The 19,711-nt window shown below is 46.5% G+C and overlaps 1 protein-coding gene across 1 annotated transcript; it reads left to right on the forward strand.

Moving 5' to 3' along the window:
- Positions 1-200: 200 nt before the first annotated feature.
- Positions 201-13,639, forward strand: CNMD (chondromodulin). Its single transcript, XM_048047700.2, has 7 exons — positions 201-457; positions 1,299-1,436; positions 4,074-4,214; positions 6,539-6,652; positions 10,067-10,220; positions 11,428-11,654; positions 13,340-13,639. The coding sequence occupies exons 1-7, from the start codon at positions 386-388 to the stop codon at positions 13,553-13,555; spliced, it is 1,062 nt and encodes a 353-aa protein (XP_047903657.1). The 5' UTR covers positions 201-385; the 3' UTR covers positions 13,556-13,639.
- Positions 13,640-19,711: the final 6,072 nt, after the last annotated feature.

The raw sequence follows: 19,711 nt of genomic DNA on the forward strand, positions 1-19,711 counted from the left end.
GATGAAATTTTGCCGGGCTGGGCAGCTCCGCATCCCAGCCGGGACGCGTGTCGCAAATTCCTGCAGCCAGCTCGTAAAAGCAGTGAAAGTTTTATTTTACAAGACTTTTTTTTTTTTTTTTTTTTTTTAACATCTTGTAATGTCAGCCCGCGGTGTTCGGTGTGTGCGTGCCCCCAGAGCCCCCCTTCACTCCCCGCTCTCCAAAACTGGCCCAAGGGCCCCAAATCCCCTCCAGCTCCGGCCCAGCCCCTCGAGGGGGGGTGATTGGGGCTGGGAAAGGGGGGGGCCCGGCCCCAGGGGGCTCCAGGGGCGGTGCGTGGGGCCGGGCCGGGGCGGTGCTGCCCCGCCGGGGCCAGGAGCAGGGGAGCCCAGGGCAGCTTCAGCCATGGCAGAGGGGTCGGAGAAGGTGCCCATCGCCCGAGCGGGGCCCGAGGACGTGGAGCAGTGCCTGCCGCCCGTGAGTGCGGGGCGGCACGGGACGGGACGGGTGGGTCGCGACGGGGTGGGATGGGGTGGGATGGGGTGGGATGGGATGCGTCGGATCGGGAGAACGGGTCGGGTCGGGATGGGAGGCACTGGATCAGGATCGGAGGAGCTGGGTGGGTCAGGACCGGGATGTGGCAGAACGGGAGGGTCGGGATGGGACGGAAGGGTCAGGATGGGTCCGGTTGTATTGGGACGGGATGCGACGGGATGGGGTGGGGTGGGATCGGGGTTGAATGCGACGCGTTGGGTCGGGACTCATCACATCAGGAGCAAACGGGTCAGATCAGGACAGGATGGGTCAGGATGGGATGCACTGGATCAGGACCAAACGGTTCAGGTGGGTCAGGACCAGGATACGGCAGAAGGGGTGGGTTGGGAGGGATTGGATTGGCATGGGACACAATGGGGTGGGCTGACACGGGATGGGTCAGAATGAGATACACGGGATCAGGACCAAATGGGTCGGGTGGGTCATGACCAGAATGCAGCAGAACAAGCGGGTCAGGATGGGTCCAGTCAGATCAGGGTGGGACGCAATGGTGTGGGGTGGTACGGGATGGGACTGGGATTGAAAGCGATGGGTGTGGACGGGATTTACCGCATCAGGAGCAAATGGGTCAGATCAGGACAGGACAGGTCAGGATGGGATGCACTGGATCAGAACCAGATGGGTCGGGTGGGTCAGGACTGGGATGCAGCAGAACAGACAGGTCAGGTCAGGATGGGACAAGGGTCCAAACCAACACCCAAAGCTGGGGGACCCTCCCTGGGCTGGGGTCCCTGCCCCACTCCCAGCACCTCACTCCCCACAGGCGTACACGGCAGCAGTGCCCCCTCCAGGGCCAGGGCGGCTGCTGAAGGCAGGGGCTGCGGTGCTCATCGCTGGGGCCCTCCTGCTCCTGGCCGGGGCCATCGGCGCCTTCTACTTCTGGAAAGCCACCGAGCGGCAGGTGAGCACGGAAACACACCGGTACAGCAAGCCCCCTTCCTGTGCACTGTTTGCATATAAGTAGAGGCATGGGGTAGAAACTTTCCTTGCGAGGTCGGTAAAGAGGTCTGTAAGCAGATCTTTATTTTTTTCCATGCCTTAAAAAACACACACACACACACACCATAGTCATTACCTTTATTGGCTGTTTGGATGGTTTGGATGGAGCCTCCTGAAGCACATTTGTTACTGAACGTGAAGCGTATCTCCAAGAGCACAGGCACTACATTGATTTCTGCTCACAAATTCCCAGCAAACTCAAACCCAACTCCTCCCCAGGGATTCACATCCCGGGCAAACCCCAGCTCTCAGGACAAAAAAAGCATTGAAAGGCATGCATTCCTTCTTCACATCAGCTGCATTCTTGGGCAGGATCCTACCTGGACCCTCAGACGTGTAATGCTATATTTAACCCATTAATTGGCATGATCAGTCCTCTCATTGGTGGCTGGTATGGCTGTGCATACACACAGGCATGTGTGGTTAACAGCTGTGGAACAATTTTTAAAGTCATGATACATTCTCTTATTTACATTTTCTGGGGTACATGAAAGAGCCTGTATGCAAGGACAAAACTGAGAAGCTGCTGATCAGCGTAAGGATCAACCTTCAGAGACATTACAAGCATTGGACTGTGTTTATATATTAATTTTACTTTCTATTTACCTAAGATTTTGGTTTAGAACACGTTAAAGATGCTTGTGCACATTTGAATTTAACTTGCTCCATAGGTGCAGGATTTGCTTTGGAAGCAGTTCTGTGCTGCTGCCAGCCCCGCACCAGTTACCATCAAGGAGAGCCTTGTGCAAGCCCCAGCAGACAGAGCAGAAGTCCCCTGTGAAATACATGCATACACGTAGGAATAATTCTGATAATCACGGAGAAAGTGCGAGGTTTTAGACAAAAAAAAAAAAAAAGACGTATTGCTGACCTTCTGGAACAGCTGCAAGTGCTATCTGCTGCTCTGGGTTTTTGAAAGGAGAGAGGGATGTAAGCAGGTACAGAGCCAGGAAGGGGGTGCAATGCATATATGGATCTGGGGACAAAGTTTGCCTTTATTTATTGCTCCAACCATCTGATTTCTGGTTTGCAAAGTCTGTCACATACATGGTTGTCATTAAGGTTCAGAGTCAATCTCTAGGTGAAGACACTGGGAAAGCCTGGAGGCCTTTCTCCAAGCTGCCTTCAAGCTCAAAAAACTACATTGAGACTTACAAGCATTTAAGAAGCAATGCTAAAAAAAAAGAGGTAATTTTAATTAGGTAAACAAGATAAATTTAGTTTAAATCTTCACATTCTCCCATAACTGACAGTGGTAACAAAAGCCCTCAGCTCTGGCTCAGCCCCCAGGAGGGAACACCATGTACAAAGGTCTGGGTTTATGGTACCACGTTCAGTAGGAGTCCAGGACAGCAGAGAATATGGGACTGAATGTGTCTGACTGAGGAACCATAAATCTTTAGCACCTCAGATTTTCCTGAGAGAAGGTGAGAGAAGAAGAAATTTGTCTCTAGCTGTCAGTGTAAATTTTTCATTAAAATGCTGTGAGGCTTTTTTTTTTTTTTAAGAACAAAAGTAAACCGCTTGCGTAGCACTTTTAGCAAGGCTGCACAAGAGGGACAAAATCCCCTCCCCACCGATTGTGGTCATACAGAAAATATAAACCAGGCTGTTGCTTTCCTCATTCAATAACAGGGTAACAGCAAATATGCTGACAAATCTATATACCTCTATACCCAATTTAAACAAAGCTCACGTCCATTACAAGCTGGGAAGCGTGTTTGTATTCAAGGGAAACCTGTCCTTGCTGCACCCCAGCAGGACATCCTAAGGAATAAATACGGGTTGGTCTCCTGCAGAGTAGGACATTCACTCGCATTGGGAATCATGCCAATGTACGAAACAATTCCTCAACTATAAACTAGAAGGTTTTTAAGTTGGAGTCAGCCTGGATGCGGACTCAGCCCACATTGGTTTTGAAGGAAACCAGGCAGTAGGAAGAGGTCCAAGGCCCCCTGGGGGGCTGTAGCCCAGCACGGTGCTCAGGGCTTTATCTGTTCAAGCCTTGAAAGCCTCAAGGGATGGGGACTGCATAACTTCTCTGGGCGACCTACTCCACAGGGGGACTGCCCTGATGGTGAAGTGCAGTGTATTAATCCTCAGCTGAGGACCACATTATCAAATACCTACAGAGCTAAAAGTTCAGAGCTGAAGGCTGAGCCAGGCTCTTTTCAGGGGTGCCCAGCGCCAGGCCAGGGGCAGTGGGCACCAAGGGGCAGGCAGGAGGCTCCCTCTGAGCACCAGGCAGCACTTGTGTGCTGGGCGGGCGGCTGAGCACTGGCCCAGGCTGCCCAGAGAGGCTGCGGGGTCTCCTCCTGGGAGAGCGGCACAAGGCGCCTGGACGGGGTCCTGGGCACCCTGCGCTGGGGGGCCCTGCTGGAGCAGGGCTTGGGGCTGGGGGCCTCCAGAGCTCCCTGACAGCCTCAGCCATGCTGTGATCCCCTGAATAGGGATATGATGGCCAGATTGACCATCACGTGGTTTAGGAAGAAGGCAATGCACAATTATTGAAGTGTTACTGCTCTGCTATCAATCCCAGGTGTACAATGTTCACTATACCATGAGCATTAACGGAAAAGTACAAGATGGATCAATGGAAATAGATGCTGGAAACAACTTGGAGACATTCAAAACAGGAAGCGGGAGTGAGGAGGCTGTTGAAGTCCATGATTTTCAGATTGTAAGTACCTCCACTCTGGTCTTCCACATAACATGCTCCAGCACTGGTCTCTACACTGCCCTGTCCCAGCTTCTCCGCTCTGGTTGATCTGAGCTCCCTGTCCCCCAGCTGCCCACACAAATATCCATGCCCTCCTGGCTTGCTTTCACAGGAAGCCAAAGAGTTTCTTCCAAAACAAAGTCCAAATGCCTTTTGGAGATGATAGCTCCTGCCAGGGTCCATCCCAGTATGGATTAGGCTGCAACAGGTTTGGCTCCGTGCAACACTTTGCATTTCCAAAACATTGAAATAGGGTTGCAACATGTGCCCTCAGGATTGTGCTAGAAAAACCCTCTGGCAGGCTGTGACACAGGGAATTGAACTGGAAAAGCACCGCCACCCACCCAAAACATCACCATTTAAGGGTCAACCCCATAAGGCAAGCAGACACCAAGGACAGACCAACACAAGATGCTCAAGGATGGGAGCTCTTCTCCACTGCTTGGCCTGGGTTCAGCCCCAGAACAGAGGCATTTATAGCACAGCTGATGCATCCATGTGCCAAACGCACTGTGCTTAGACAGGTGGTCCAGCAGCAAACGCTTTTGGGTAACCCCAGCAGCTCAGCACCCAGCCTGGGCTAGCGGATGCCAAATCCCAAAGCTAAACAGCTCTTTGAGCTCTACCACACCCAAGGAACCAAAGGTCAGGCAGATGTAGGAGAAGGTGCCCCTGCCCAAGCAACTAGATGAGCTTTAAAGGCCCATTCCATCCCCTCACTGCATGGAAGGTCTGCCCACACAGTGCTGCAGAAACCCATTTTCAGGGCTCAGGTCCTGCGATTAACGACCTCAGGTGCAAAACTCTCCACTTCAAAGTCCTAAGCCAAAGCAGCACCTCAAACAAAGGGCACCAGCAGGACTTGCTCAGGGCTTCTGGAGCAGCCAGTCCCCACCTGCTGAGCCTAGAAAGGAGAAATTTGGCTCCTTGGTTCCTCCGAAAGCACAAGCAAATCCATGCCAGGAGACACAGGACTCGGACGTATCCAACAGCTGTGGTTCAGCCTCGATGAAGCCCTCGCAAACATCACCATAGCAACATTAATTAGCAGCTGAGTAAGGGCACTTGTGACGAGCTCTTACGATTTGCCTTTGCTGTTCACATCTGTACGAAAGCACCGTGCCACTGGATCGATGCCAAATTCACATCACCTCCACACGTGCTGCCGGTTAAGATAACACCCAGCACAACCCAAATCAGCCCCAGCTCCACCAGAGCCACCTGCCAGGGGTGGTGCCTGCCTGTAACTGCAGGGACGGGCTCAGCAAGAGCAAAGGGATGCTGCCAGTTGGGGTTGGGGCCAAGAATGCACACGAAGGAGAAATAAAGTAAAGGCAGGCACTGCCAAAGGCCAAGTGCTTCCATTAGCAGCTTGGGATGGACTGGCACAGCTCCATTGGCTGCATAGTCAGCAAAGACTTGGATTTGGCAACACCGAAACGCTCCTAGCGTGCTCAGTGCACCGCGAAGTCTCCTTCCTTTGTGCATCTAGCCCTGCACAGCCATCCCCTCTCTTGCTGCTCCGGCATTGGTCATTTTATTTTGATGGCTGTCCACGTGCAGGAGAGAGAGCTCTTTTACAGGTACCCCAAAACCTACAGCAGAAACACCGCAAGGACAGACAGGGTTCACCTGCACAAATGCAGTGCTCGTGGTACTGGCAGATGCGACCCAGGACTTGCAGGAGACCTGCAGCCCCTGGAGGTGCTGGGGTGCCCTTCTCTTGCTCAAAACTCAACACCCATGGTTAGGGAACTGCATTTCACCCCTGTAGCCCAGCTGAAGGAAGCCCCACGAACAGATTCCTGCTCCCAAGCCCCCCCCACAAGCTCCCCCTCACTGTCACAGCCGTTCCAAGCGCACACATCGGACCCAGCTGCCCACGTATTTGCACGGATCCGTGTCAAGGTGCTGGGGGTACCATGCAGCCAGCTAGCACGACTTCAAGGCTGCCCACGTTGGGTGCTAAGGCACAGTTCAAATCGCTGTAACTAATTCCTCGGCAGAGCTGCTCCAAGTTGCCCGGAGCTGGCACGGAGGCACTTACATAAAACTCCTCCGTTTGTCAGAAACAGAGCGAAAACTCCCAGACCCTGTTTCACCAAAACTACAACGCTAAAATTATGAGAAGAGCATCTCATCTGTTTTTTAATTAAGATTCAACTTTCCGGCTGAAAAAAAAAAAAAAATAAGTCGGTGGCAATTTTAGCCCAGCTCGAGTGCTCTATCCGGGGCGGCCGGGAGGCGGAGGGCTGTGCCCAACCACGTGCGTCCTGTTTTTGTAGGGCATAACCGGCATCCGCTTCGCTGAAGGAGAGAAGTGTTACATCAAAGCCCAGCCGAAAGCTCACGTCCCTGAGGTGGACGCTATGACCAAGGCGAGCCTCTCCTCTGACCTGGTAAGGGCTAACCCTTTTGTTTTCAAAGGCAAAGCTTTGTGTAGAGAGGGACTTAGAGGGATATTAAACGCAAATAAAGATGGTATGAACACCACTGAGCAAGTCATCTTTGGACAGTTGAGGGGTCTGTGGCTGATCTTTACGGGTCCTTGAAAGGTAAGGACAGCCAGAGCGGTGTCAGAGGGGCGTTTATCACCCCATGGTCAGGGGCATGGCAGGAGGGGAGCAGGGCCAGCCCCAGTCCTGTTTGCAAAGGATGCAAGGAGACATCAGTGCTACGAGGATCTGCCTGATATCAGGCCGTGCACAAGGCTGTGATGGGAAAGCACAGAGGAAGCAGTGGCTTTAGTCACTACAAGGGGGTTAGGGACAGATCCCAACAGATTAATTACCAACACTTACCCATTATCAGCACAAGCGGCAACTCCAGCAGCCAAGTCTTTGGAAATAATCAATACGGGGAAAACATTATTGCAAAAATTCATTTCAGAAGTAGTAACGGTAAAAAATTATTAATAATTTACCTTCTTAGCCTACATCTGATTTCGCTTTATGACATCACGTCAACTACGTTTCATGGAATTCACATCAGATATCACAAAAGCTGTAACTCTCACCCAGACACCAGCCCAAGCCTCTCCCCACCTCATTCATATGAAGCCTCTTGCTTTAGGTGCACGAAACCTGAGTTTCCCACTCCAGTTATTCAAGTACAGCCAAGTGGTTCGTGGCTCAGAGCCTGGCAGGAGCACACGGGAGACGCGAGACCCACAGCCCACTCCTCCGTGTTTGCTCCGCTCTCAGTAAAAGAGGAGCTGACACAACCCGCTGGAAGAGAGGCACCGTTCAGGCAAAGGCAGAAAGCTAATCAGTGCTTGTCCACAAGCTTACAGCGCAGGGTTCAGTAGCTTCCACTTGACAAAGAGCAACAAGACACGGCTACGTGGGGATGGAGGAGGTCAGGGCCTCCCTTGGGACGCGTCCCCCAGGCAAAGGGAGAGGATTTAGCTCTGGGTCGTGCTACAGATGGCTCGCACACCCCGTCCCTTGCAGGCACGAGCCCCACTGCCCTGTGTCCCCCACTACACACCAGTCCCTAGCTCTGTGGGGCAAGAATATGGGCCCAGGGTAGAAAACATGGCTTCAAGCTGGCGCAGCCGGTCCCGAGCACGCCTTGGCGTGCTCCCATGATACGAGGAGCAGAAGCTATTTTAAAATAAAGAGCGCTGCCAGCAGCGCAGAGCGGGCTTTGCCATGACAGCAATTTTAATATAGATTGATAAATCCTGACTTCACAGCAGCGACTGAAGTTAAAATATCCTATATGGATATCCAGGCACATTAATTTTTTTTTCATATGTATTTTTTTAAACCAAAGGCAGTCCCAGCTAATCCAGCTTTATAAAGAGCACTTGGGGCCCTTTGGATTAAATCTGCCAGCTACATCAGCCCGGCACGCTCCCAGGCTGAAATACTTGGTACAGGGCACCCCTGCTCACCTGGGCTATCGTTCTCCTTGGATGGGAAACGCAGGACAGGATTAGGAATTGCTGTCATCACTGCGAGGCCATGGCTGAGATAACCTCACCGCCACGTCTCAGGGACTTTTGCAGCCTGCTGCAAGTGAACTTGCTGCACAGCCCCAGCTCCCACGCCAGCATCACCTTATACAACTGGGGAGAAGACATGGAAACACCTTCTTCGATATCTTCCTCTTGCCCTTCCTGATGCACCTACATGCTGTGACTGCTGAACGTCTACTTAAAAATGAAGAAATAATTCCCTCTAAACACAAATCAGCAAAGCATCAGGAGACCATATCAAACCCTCCCTGATTTTGGTGTGATTTTCCCTACGATGGCAAAAAGATCCCACCCCAATTCCAGGTGGTCGGAGACCCACATCCTTTCCACCTTACCTTAAAGGAAGACTAGGGCTCTTGACTTAATTAGCATTAAACCCCACGTTCCAGTTTTTCATTAAAGAATAAGGTTGCAGTCCTGAAGCGATCACCTTAACGCAGGCCAAAGTTACTTCTAGTTTCCACCTGGCTACAACAAACTTCCTTCCTGCCTTGTTTTCTGGGCATTTCCTACGAAGATGCACCACATCTCGCTGCATACAACTCGCGGTAGCAGACAAACCAAGAGGTGGCATTGCTGGAATGTTAACCTCTCTCTGCTGCTTGACTTTCCTGGCTAGATGTATGACTGGAATAGCAAAGTAGTATTTATTTTTCTACTTAGAGTAAGTTCTCCCTCTGATAAACGTCTACTTGTGAGTACTCATGCTGTTTTCTAACAATACGTATAACCAGCGTTACCTATAAAAACGGTCGATTAAAATAAATTTGCATCAATACCCAAACTCTGAAGTCATCCTGGCTTGTAAGCAGGCAAACAGGAACAAAGGATATTTTTATTTCAGAAAGCTAGATTCAGTTATTTCTGATGCTAATAAAAACGAAACTGGGAGGAAATAAATAAAGAGCAGTTCTCACTAGACAGATTGGATAGTGAACTTAAATGACTCGAGACCTACAAAGAAATCAATAAACACATTAAAGGAACAACAACTTGACAGAATAAATTGATCTAGTCAGTTATGTAACAAGTTTTGATGACTTTTATGGAAGCAATTTGGAATTTTAACTTTGAAATCATACTGGTTTCCATGATTCACTAGTTGGTTTTCTTTTAATATTTCACTGTTGCTGTAGAATACTTACACATTTTATGTAAAATAATACTTTGAACTAACAACTTTAAAGAATCAATCACTGGCATTTTCCTACGTTACTTTGAAGATAGAAACCAAAAACCTGCAGGGTACACTTCAAAAAGGCAGGCTCCTTTAACTTGCACTTCAAGCTTTTGGTCAATTGAATTTTGCTTTTACTGAACAAGACCTTTAATCGGGCCGATCACACTGACTTAAAACTGGAAGCTGGAATCATTCTCCAACTATAATCCACTCCGACACTTCTGAACAAGGTGTTGGGTTTTTTTCTTCTCTTGTAAACAGTTCTATCTCAGGAGCATGCCGAATGAGACCAGGACGTGACAGAAGATCAGGGTTTCATTTCAGCTGGCCTATTGAAAGTGGTAGAGCTTCAGTTTTTACCACTTGAAAATCTGGCACTTTGGACTGAGAGATCTCTAGTAAACAGGGAAAAAGCCTAGGAGAGGTGAAATCTCAGCCCCAGCAAAACCCGACAGTAGCTCTGCCACTCGTTTCAGTGGTGGCAGCCGTTGGTCCTGATTTGTCTCAGTACAATCAGCTCATACGAAATAAAAGGATGTGTGGTACGAGTTGCAGCTGACGGTTACGCAGTTTGATGCTCAGGAATTAACAGCAGGTAGGCCCATGACTGTTCACTCAACTAGCAAAGGCTTTGTGCTCTTCTATCCCCAGGAAGATGAAATCATGCCTGTTAGATTTGATGAAAACTCCCTTATCTGGGTGGCTGCAGATGAACCTATCAAGCATAACGGCTTCCTAAGTCCCAAGATTTTAGAGCTGTGTGGGGATCTTCCAATTTTCTGGCTTCGACCTACATATCCCAAAGGTAAAAATTCTCGCTTTTGAAAAGTATGTTATCCTTCCCTTCACTTAAATGCCTTTCCCAATGAGGTTTGCCCCACGATTTACCCATGCAGGACAGCAGTATCCTTTCATCAGCTCCCACCCATCTTCCTACACCCTTCATTGGTGTCAAGACTCTGTGGAGATCAACCACACTTACCTAGACATTTGGTCTTCAATACCTGCCTTTACTCAATTTATGTAGTCCATTTGGGGATTTCCAAGACAAATCACTCCCACAGAGGTCAGATTCCTACTACAGAAGGACAAGACAACAGCTCTAACCAGCTCCCTACAATTTTCAGGCAGCTGACACCAGGCAGCAGGAACACCATACCTGGCCAAGAGCTGGACTGGGGACCACCAAGGTCCTGATTGAGGACCATACCATGTCTCCTTTCCCAACCTGCTTCTAAAGAGGATTTCAGTGGAGTGCAAGGACGATATGCTTTAGCTTGGTGACTGGTAGATGAAGCTTGTGAGGTCCTGGAGGCAGTCCCAGGGCTGAAGTACTGCTGTCACATGCAGCCAAGCCTAGCAAAGGTGTTCAGGAGTTACCAGGGAGATGGCAGCTCCTCCAGGTAACTTCCAGGCCTGGAAGGAGAGGAGAGGGCTTGAAAAGATTTACACCTTCTCAGACCAGTGATTAAAACCCTCAATGAGAGAAAAAAAATTTAGAGCACCAGTGGATCCAACTTGCCAATGTTTTGTTTTTTCTCATGACCTTGCACACCCTACTGGGCAGCAGAAGAGCAGTGTCAAGGCAGCCCAGAAGCTGTTCCCACCAGGTCCACCAGCTGAACCTGGGAGCAGGGCACAAGCCTGTCACAAAAGTACTTCACAAAAATGAGACTCACATACGACTGCTCTTGGTAGTGCTGGCAAGTGCTGCTGAGGTAACATCAGTGACCATACAGTGAGTCAAAAAGCATCTCCTCACTCCTGCTGAGCTTCAAGGGGAGGAAATGGGGAGGAGAGGCAATCTCACCCCCCTCTGGACTGATATTGGCTGCTTAGAAAGTACAAGGAAAGCGAGGAGTTCCCAGATTGGGATGCTTATCCAGTTTTCCACTAAGCTGTTTGGCCTTCACTCTGACTGCCCCTGCTTTTCTTTAAAAAGAATAATCTGTGGGTAAATACACGGACATATTCATTCAAAATATGATTATTTTCCTGATTATTTTTTTCAGATAAGCAACGGGAAAGGAGAGAAATGAAGAGAAACAAACGCCAGTCAGAACCAACCTTTAATACAGAAGACGTGGAAGCTGCTACTGAAGAGGTCAACACCAGGCCACCCACCACCCAGCTGACTCGAGAGCTCGATCAGCAGTCTAATGAAACCAGGCCAGTTGGACAAGAAACCGATGTCGGACAAGAGGGCGACCAAACGCTTAATCCAGACAACCCATACAATGTAAGTACTCACACCACAGTTTTAAAATCTGCACTGTCTCTGTCTGTTCAGTTCTCCTCCAGAAAGCACAGACTAGTAGAGCTGAATCACTGAATCATTTGGGTTGGAAAAGATCTCCAAGATCATCTAGTCCAACCTTTACCTAGTAAAACACGCCTACTTCTAAGTGCAGGCCCCCTGGCAAGCAGTTCACAGAGGAGAACCTGTTCAGAGACAGCAGCAGCGGGTGGAAGATGCCTATCAGGGAATTTTCTTGCTCTTTGAGATGAAGCAGCCCCCAGGAGCTGCCCCCGCGTCCCTGCAGCGCTGCAGGAGAACCGAGTGTACAGGAGGCAGCTTCCAGTCTGCTGCACCAGCGCCAGACAATTTACACCCCCCATTTGGTGCAGCAGGAGTAAGTCACTTTAATACAGCACTGTCACAAGATAAATGCCTCCTGCCTTGGAAATAAGTTCCAGCTTTGACTTGACATTTATGCAACAGCGGGAGATCATTATACTGTGACAGCGTTCAGCAAAGTTGACATCCCTTAATTAAACTCAAATTAATCACTCCAAATAAAGCGGATCTAAATTGACTCTCTCATGAGGTCAGTAATGTAGCAGTGGCACTGGAATTCAGCTTCTCCTCACATCTACCAACGTGAAGTCCAAAAGACCTGAGTCACCTTTTTTCCCTGTGGAGCAGAGGCAAAGCAATCGCTGCAGCCCCAGAGGGACCCTGTGCCAGATGCAGAGCTTCCAGTTCCCCGCACCTCTAGGGTAGGACTCACCTCCACCAGCAGGTATTGCCTGTAGCCAGGCTTTCTCTAGAGGCAGATTCATTTGGTTCAAAAGGACCGTTCATTACATTGTAGGGCCTCCCTTCAGGGTGGAGTAAATCATGCCTAGAACTCCCTCTCTTCACCCACCTCAAAGGGAGTCAGGATGATGAGCTCAGCTGTGGAAGTTCACACTGCAGGTATCTGCACTAAAGGAAGATGAATCCTACCCAAGGGGGGAAAAAAAAGACCCTCAATTGCTATCAGGATAAGGAACTGGTCACCAAAGGCCTGAGCTCTGTACCTTTCTGAGGCCCTTCTGTGCCTCACCTTTGAAGCGCACTGCCAGTTTTCTGACCCGAGTGTTTTTGTTCAAAGTTAGATGCCAGCACTTACTCTTTGCTGCTTTTCTCAGTGTTCTTGAAAAAGAACCAATTAGCTTCAAAAAGCAGAATATTCAGTTTGTCTTCCCCCTCCCCCCCAGAAATGAGGAAAATAACTTTGAAGAGAGAAAGCAGAAGCAAGAGCCTGCTTTTAAATATTCCATACGTGCTGTGCTCCATGTAGCTGCTTAATGTCAGGTACAGAACAGGCAGAAATCTCGCTGTCCACAAGCCAACCCAGTGTGGCACGGGGGAAAAAAAAAAGCTGAATGAAAGACAAGGGAGAAATATTATGAATTTAAAAAAAAGAAAACAACAAAACACACACCTGCCAGGTTAGAGCTTACTGGAGAGTTTCCTTGGAACACCATAAAAAAGCATTAAAAAAAAAAACATTAAAAACGCAGCATAAGCTTCAGACATGGTCATCTACCTTAAAGACCCATATGACTATCTTCAAATCTTTCCCTTCACTAATATTTATACCTTAGAGTTTTATAACATTTAATAACAGGGATAACATTTACCATTTTAAATTTCAGCAACTGGAAGGTGAAGGGATGGCTTTTGACCCCATGCTGGATCACCTAGGCGTGTGCTGCATCGAATGCAGGCGGAGTTACACGCAGTGCCAGAGGATCTGCGAGCCTCTCCTGGGCTACTACCCGTGGCCCTACAACTACCAAGGCTGTCGTACCGCCTGCCGAATCATCATGCCCTGCAGCTGGTGGGTCGCTCGCATCATGGGTGTTGTGTGAGAAAAAGCTTTCAGTTCCTTGTCAGAATAAGCAGAAACATTACAATAAACTCATAAAAGACTACGGCCGAAGGGGCATCACCAATCCTGGCTTTTAAATCAAAGTGTGTGTTACTGTACCAAAAGCGAGGTCAGTTATTCAGTGTAAATAAAATCTTAAATTAATAGTCCATTAGCTTTGCCAGTGGCAAGTGTATACTAGCATTTACTGAATTCAACAACTAAGTATCGTCTGTTTTGGGACATCTAACTTTGCTCACAAACTGGTTTAGCAGTCTAGAAGCTTGCTCATAAATCCAAATTCAGCCTTTCGTAACAAAACCCTCTGAGCTAGATGTGAAAATTTATGTCCAATTAGGCAACTGGCTAAACTTGTACACTCGGGAGTACCTTTCATCCATGTAGCTTAGTTAAATAAATCACAAGTTAAGTTGCTCCCTGTTGCTATTCATACAGAGTTGCCAGGTCATTATGAATGGTTATAAACCAATTACAGCATACCTTTCCCACAAAGCTGCTCCAGGGGACGCGGGAAAGCGCACATTGTGTTAGATCGGAAACAAACGGCAGGAAAAGGGGCCGCGGGACGGAATGTGCGTGGCTGCAGAATCAAAACCCCTCGCACATCCCAACATCAAAGCCGCCCCGGCAGCAAGAATCTTGTATCCACGATACCACGGCGGTGTCTAACAACTATCTGCTCTCCAGCTACTATAGCGCAAGTATTTACACGCAGTTGCAGGCCAAAGAGTCTCAAGACCCTTCAGAGCCCACAACAGGCCCTGTATTTATAAATCCTTGAACTAGACACTTCTGACACAAGATTACAACCCCTTTTATTCCACTTAGATAACAGCCATTCATGCCAGCTCTGCTGAAGCTAACCTCTGTTCCCCACAAGAGAAACTGCTTACCAGTAATCAAGGACGAAAAAAAAGCTTCCTAACTTCACCCTTATTGCTCAGGCAAACCCTGTAATTATTGGGATTGATCCTATTATATATTAAATCTTTAAGGAAGGTACTAAGCTGAAACACTCGTGAAGACAGTACGACTTAGGATTCCCAGTCTTTGAAAACAGAAATAGAGGTATTATACTGCTTTCATCCCTATTACACGTCTTGAACTCTACCACTGAGTTTACGGAGCCATCTACATGGGCTTCACAAACAGAACGGTCCCATTTTCTTTAAATTCGCCTTCTGGAGCATTCATTTTTTGACTAAACAGCTCTCGAAATGTTGCAAGCCTAGTAATGTTATTAACACTGCATGACACAGAAAAGAGGAATTAATTTGACATAATCGTGGCTTAAAGAAAATAAAGACAACTTCATGCAGAATGCTAAACAGCGTATCTAAAAAGCAAAGTGTTAAATGAGAAAAGATGAGAATAGAATTCAGTATTTTGTTCTATTGTAACTTCTTTTTTTCATATAAGCTTCACCTTAATCTCAAGAAAAGACTTGCTTTGAAATATTTAAATTTTAAAAACTTCTTAGAGTGGGATTTCAAGGCCTGTTAAATTTGTTTTTTTGCTTTTTAAAATGAAAATGACCTTGATCATTATGTTTTTTACAAGTACATCATTCAATATGCTTAGATTTTTTTTTTTTTTACCGCAGATTAAACCGATACATTAAAAACAGCAATTGCTTTCTGTGCTCTTTTGAATGTAGAAAGTGTAGCAGTACCTTCGAGTACACGTTCAAGAACTGTCTGGAGAGAAAAAGCAAGGTGAAAACACTTAAAAAGACAAGGAAATGTTTATACATATGTGAACTAGACTGTCACTGTATTTTGCATATTAGGCCATCTTGAGGCAAATCATGACTCGCTTCTCCCTGTCCCCCCAGTTTAAAAAGTCTTTTTCTGCAGACAGGGGAAAAAAAAAAAAAACAATATTGTAGGTGATTTTCATGTCTATACAGGCTTAACAAAAATAATTCTTCCTAAACAGAAGGCTCCTATCAGTTATTTTCTTAGGCAGACACAAAGCAAGTAAAAAGGAAGAAAAGCATCTTTCTCATGGATGCTTTAAACACTGGCACATACATCTTCAACTATTCTGTGTGCAAGAACACCAAGAAAGCTCCAGTAGCCACAGAAGAAGCAGACAGACTAGTAATACAGCTTGTGACTGGTAAAATTGCCAGAACTACAATACCAAGTACATATTACATAGACTGTGTATCTTACCCATTTCCACACACAACAAAGTCCTCTCCCCACCTCATGCTTCAAGTAAGCGAACATATTTACCTATGTAGCATATTGAAAGAAAAGAATTAATGGTCTTGCTACAGCAAGATTGAAAAAAAAAAAGTCTTATTTAAACACAACTATTTTTTAAGGAGATGTTTTGAGGCAACATAACAATAGCAGTAAGACCAATGATCCAACAGTATGAAGAGATGCAGCACTGTTCCCCACAGTGGATGCTCAGACTACTGTGCAGCATTTACTACCGTTGCGGAAGATGAGTCTCCCCTTGACACCACAAAAATAGTTCCTTGCATGACAGAGTTACAGCATGCACAAGTAAGAACACTTACCAGATTTCTAACCTGCCTGTATTTATTTGGGGGTGGTGGAAGGGGATTCCCTGAATCTGACCCTGTGCTAGCAGACACCAGTGCAAATCCTTTCTTTGGCCAAAGTTTAGAGAAGAAGGAAAGAAAGATGGATGTTTGTCACCAAAGGTGGGTAAATGTCAGAGCACTGCAATCCTACTATCTTCAAAATTTAATTACCCATGTGAATGTGTACTAGGAGGATTAGGATGGCAGAGCAAATTAGAGGAAACAAGTGGGATAAACTCAGACTGGTGAAAAAGAAGGAAAAGAGACAACAAAACTATAGGGTTAAAAAAAAGACTGAAAGTAATGGGAAGGCTGGAGTGTTAGGGCTTAACCCAGCAGGCAGCTAAACACTACACAGCCATTTGCTTACTTGTTCAATACAGCTCAAAAAAGATGCAGAGAAGCATAAAACTACAGTTGGCAAAGACTGAATTGTTGATTTGCACGTCAGGGTGGACCGAATCTCTGCTCGCACAGGGCAAAAAGTTGGACTGAACCAGTGACACCACCACCGAGAGGCTCACCCCCCTCGTTTACCAGCACTGCACATATACCCAAGATGAGAAAGTCAGCCTGAAGCTACAACAGTCAGGCATTTTGGATGATCCCCAAAACAGCAGCACAGAGTAATCCCACCTGTGGTGAGGCTACTCTTACCTCTTGCTGTCCTGTTCCCATAGTATTTGGGACAGGACTCTGATTTGCAGTCAGAGTTCTGAGGTGAGCTCACCAGGTCTTCTAAAAAGTATATCTACAGCTGACCAAAAAGCTTAGGAAATATTTCAAAAGAAGTCTGAACAAGTAAAACATCACCTAAAACAAATCAACAACAAAACAAAACAAACAAAAAAAAAAACAAAAAAAAAAACACTGACAATGAGCTGGCTGCAGTGCTGAAACAGCTGCCTCATCCTGCCTGGTTCCAATGGAAATTCCCTTTGTCCCCAGTACCTTCAGCATCTCCACTCAACCTCCAAGCTCCCCGCCATCCTTCCGTTCACCAACAGCTTCTGGAACCTTTCTGTGTGTTTCTGTGCTTTGTCAAGAACAAAATATACACTGTCCACAAAGCTCAAAGCACCTTCCTCATCCCCAACTTTACAAGAAACTTCTACCTATTCCTTTAACATACACCCCCCAGCCCTCCCCCAAAAAACAACTGCCCATAACACAACAAAAGCTGCCACTATGGGTTCACCTAAGTTTTAAAGGAGGAACACACACACACACATTATCTGTGTTCAGAAACATACCAGTTATTATGTTTAGACCTGCAAACGTGGCTCGCAGGATTGAGATGGACAGGGAGGTCTAGCACTTGATTGCTACAAGTTTTAGCCCGAAGCTAAAGCATTATATTTGCATTACATATGCCTCAAGAGTACTTAAGTACCAATGCATTTCATTTTACTTTTTGCCTTAAGCTAAGTGAATTGAATGCCAAAGCAGTGAAACAGTACCCACTTAATACAATAATATATCGTGCTTATCTGACAAAGTATTCCCATGGACTTTCTGCAAGTGAAAGTAGACGGAGGAACCCCCTGCTGTGTTCCCTACAGTAAGTAAAAACAACTTGACTGGCAGAAAACATCCTCAAATTACATTTTCCTTTCTATTTAAGAGATTTTTATCTAGGTTTTTCCCATAGCAAGTCTTTACTAAGCACTGTTAAGTGCTCTGAATAACACATATTAAGCACGGCTGGCCAGAAGACAAGAACCCAATTTTATGACAAAGTAAATCTCAGACATTTGTCTTCCTTCTACATTAAGGAGGGAAGAGAGGCTTGCCGGAGCATAGCTAAAAAGTAGCAAGGCACTCATCTAGGAGAATCGGGTCCAAGCCTGTTCCAAATCAAGTCAACTTGAATGTTAGCACCATGTATAGACAGCAAATGCTCTAGATATTGGGCAACCAGTTACTCAGAATTCCCTGAAGGGCAAGCATCTCCCCACTGAAGCTAAAAATTCTTCACTGAAATATGCCACACACATGCCCTTTGAAAAACTCTTCCAAGACACAGATATTACCTAGTGAGTCAGGGATAAGACACACTCAAAAGCCTTCCCAAATTCAATCCATCTCCCTTCATCACATTCAGAGGATAACGTTCAGTTCTAAAGGTCATCAAATTCAAGCTTTGGAAAATATGATTCAATTCTTAAGCTAAAAGTAGTTGGAAAAAAGTCACCGTCCAGCTTGCACCACAGGATAAACATGATCTGAGTGCATCAAGAAACTGCAGTTATGTCAAGGCTGTAGTCATAATCTACAGCTACCAGTTACAGCACTCTGAAGTTCTTAGCTATGGTATACGTAGAAAACCAACCCCTCTTTGAAGACTTGTGAGATTTTAAAATCTTGGTGCTATCCCCAAGGGCACAAGAGCAGTACTATGAAAAAAAAAAAGCCACTGCGCTTTCACAGAATCAATGCAAAATCAAAATGCCTAGTTCTCAGGGAAAACAGAACACATCCTTTCTTCCTCCTACAACCTAAGTCAGTTGTGGATAAACTTTTACATACATTTATAACAGCTGTAGACTTAACTCATCCTATTAAAACAGCTGTTCTAATAACCCTTACATTTTAACTGGCTTATCCAATTCTCACAGCAGCAAAAGAACATACCAAATAAGGAAACAAGAAAAGGTAACAACCTAGATAAGCCTATGTAATTAGGAATGCAAGAAAAAGAGCAGTGAATTTAAAAACTGCATCAATGATTAGCACGGAATGAAGTGGCTTTCAGGTGGCTGCCAGTATTTGCAAGTAGTCACAGCTTTTTCTAGAATCTTACAATACTCGGGTACTCCTGAATCCCCAGGAGACATCAGCACATAGAGCACCTCAACCTTGCAAGTCCGTATCCCCTCACAGAATGAGGGAAGGGCTAGGGTTGGACAGGACCTCTGGAGGTCACCTTGTCCAACCCCCTGTGCTCAGGCAGGGCCACCTAGAGCCAGCTGTTCAGGACCACGTCCAGATGGCTTCCGAGTATCTCCAAGTCTGGTGACTGTGGGCCCTTGCAGATCTGTACCCAAGAGGTACAGGCATGGGAATTATTTAAGTTTCTCAGCTTTTTTTTTTTTTTGGAAGTGTTATTTAAAATTTGTCCATGATGAAAAAGCTGCACTGATAAAAACAATGAAGAATGCACATGCTCCTCTCTAAAATATGAGGAATTTTCAATATTTTGAAATAACGGGATTTAAAGCAACTGCATGCTATCTTCAACTTCAGGCAATTTACAATAGATCCTTCTTTTTTGAATACAGAAGGCAGACAGAGGATTCATTCCCCTGTAGAAATTTCCAGCCATGACCGACTTTCATCACATACAGCTGCAGTTCAACCTATCACCAAGGTGGGAGGAATCCCTAAGTGGATTATTTTTTTTATACCTGCATCAATAGGGGCAACCTCACTCTTTGCAAAATGCAAGTTTTTCTCCTGAACAAGCCATCTCTGTTTTTAAGCAATGTATTTACTACTTTAGCTGTACGCTTCAAGTAATTCCACTCTATCGAAACCCAATATTACTAAAAATGAAATGAAGAAACTTCTGTATAG

This window comes from Anser cygnoides, chromosome 1, assembly GCF_040182565.1.
Source record: "Anser cygnoides isolate HZ-2024a breed goose chromosome 1, Taihu_goose_T2T_genome, whole genome shotgun sequence".
Classification (NCBI taxonomy): domain Eukaryota; kingdom Metazoa; phylum Chordata; class Aves; order Anseriformes; family Anatidae; genus Anser; species Anser cygnoides.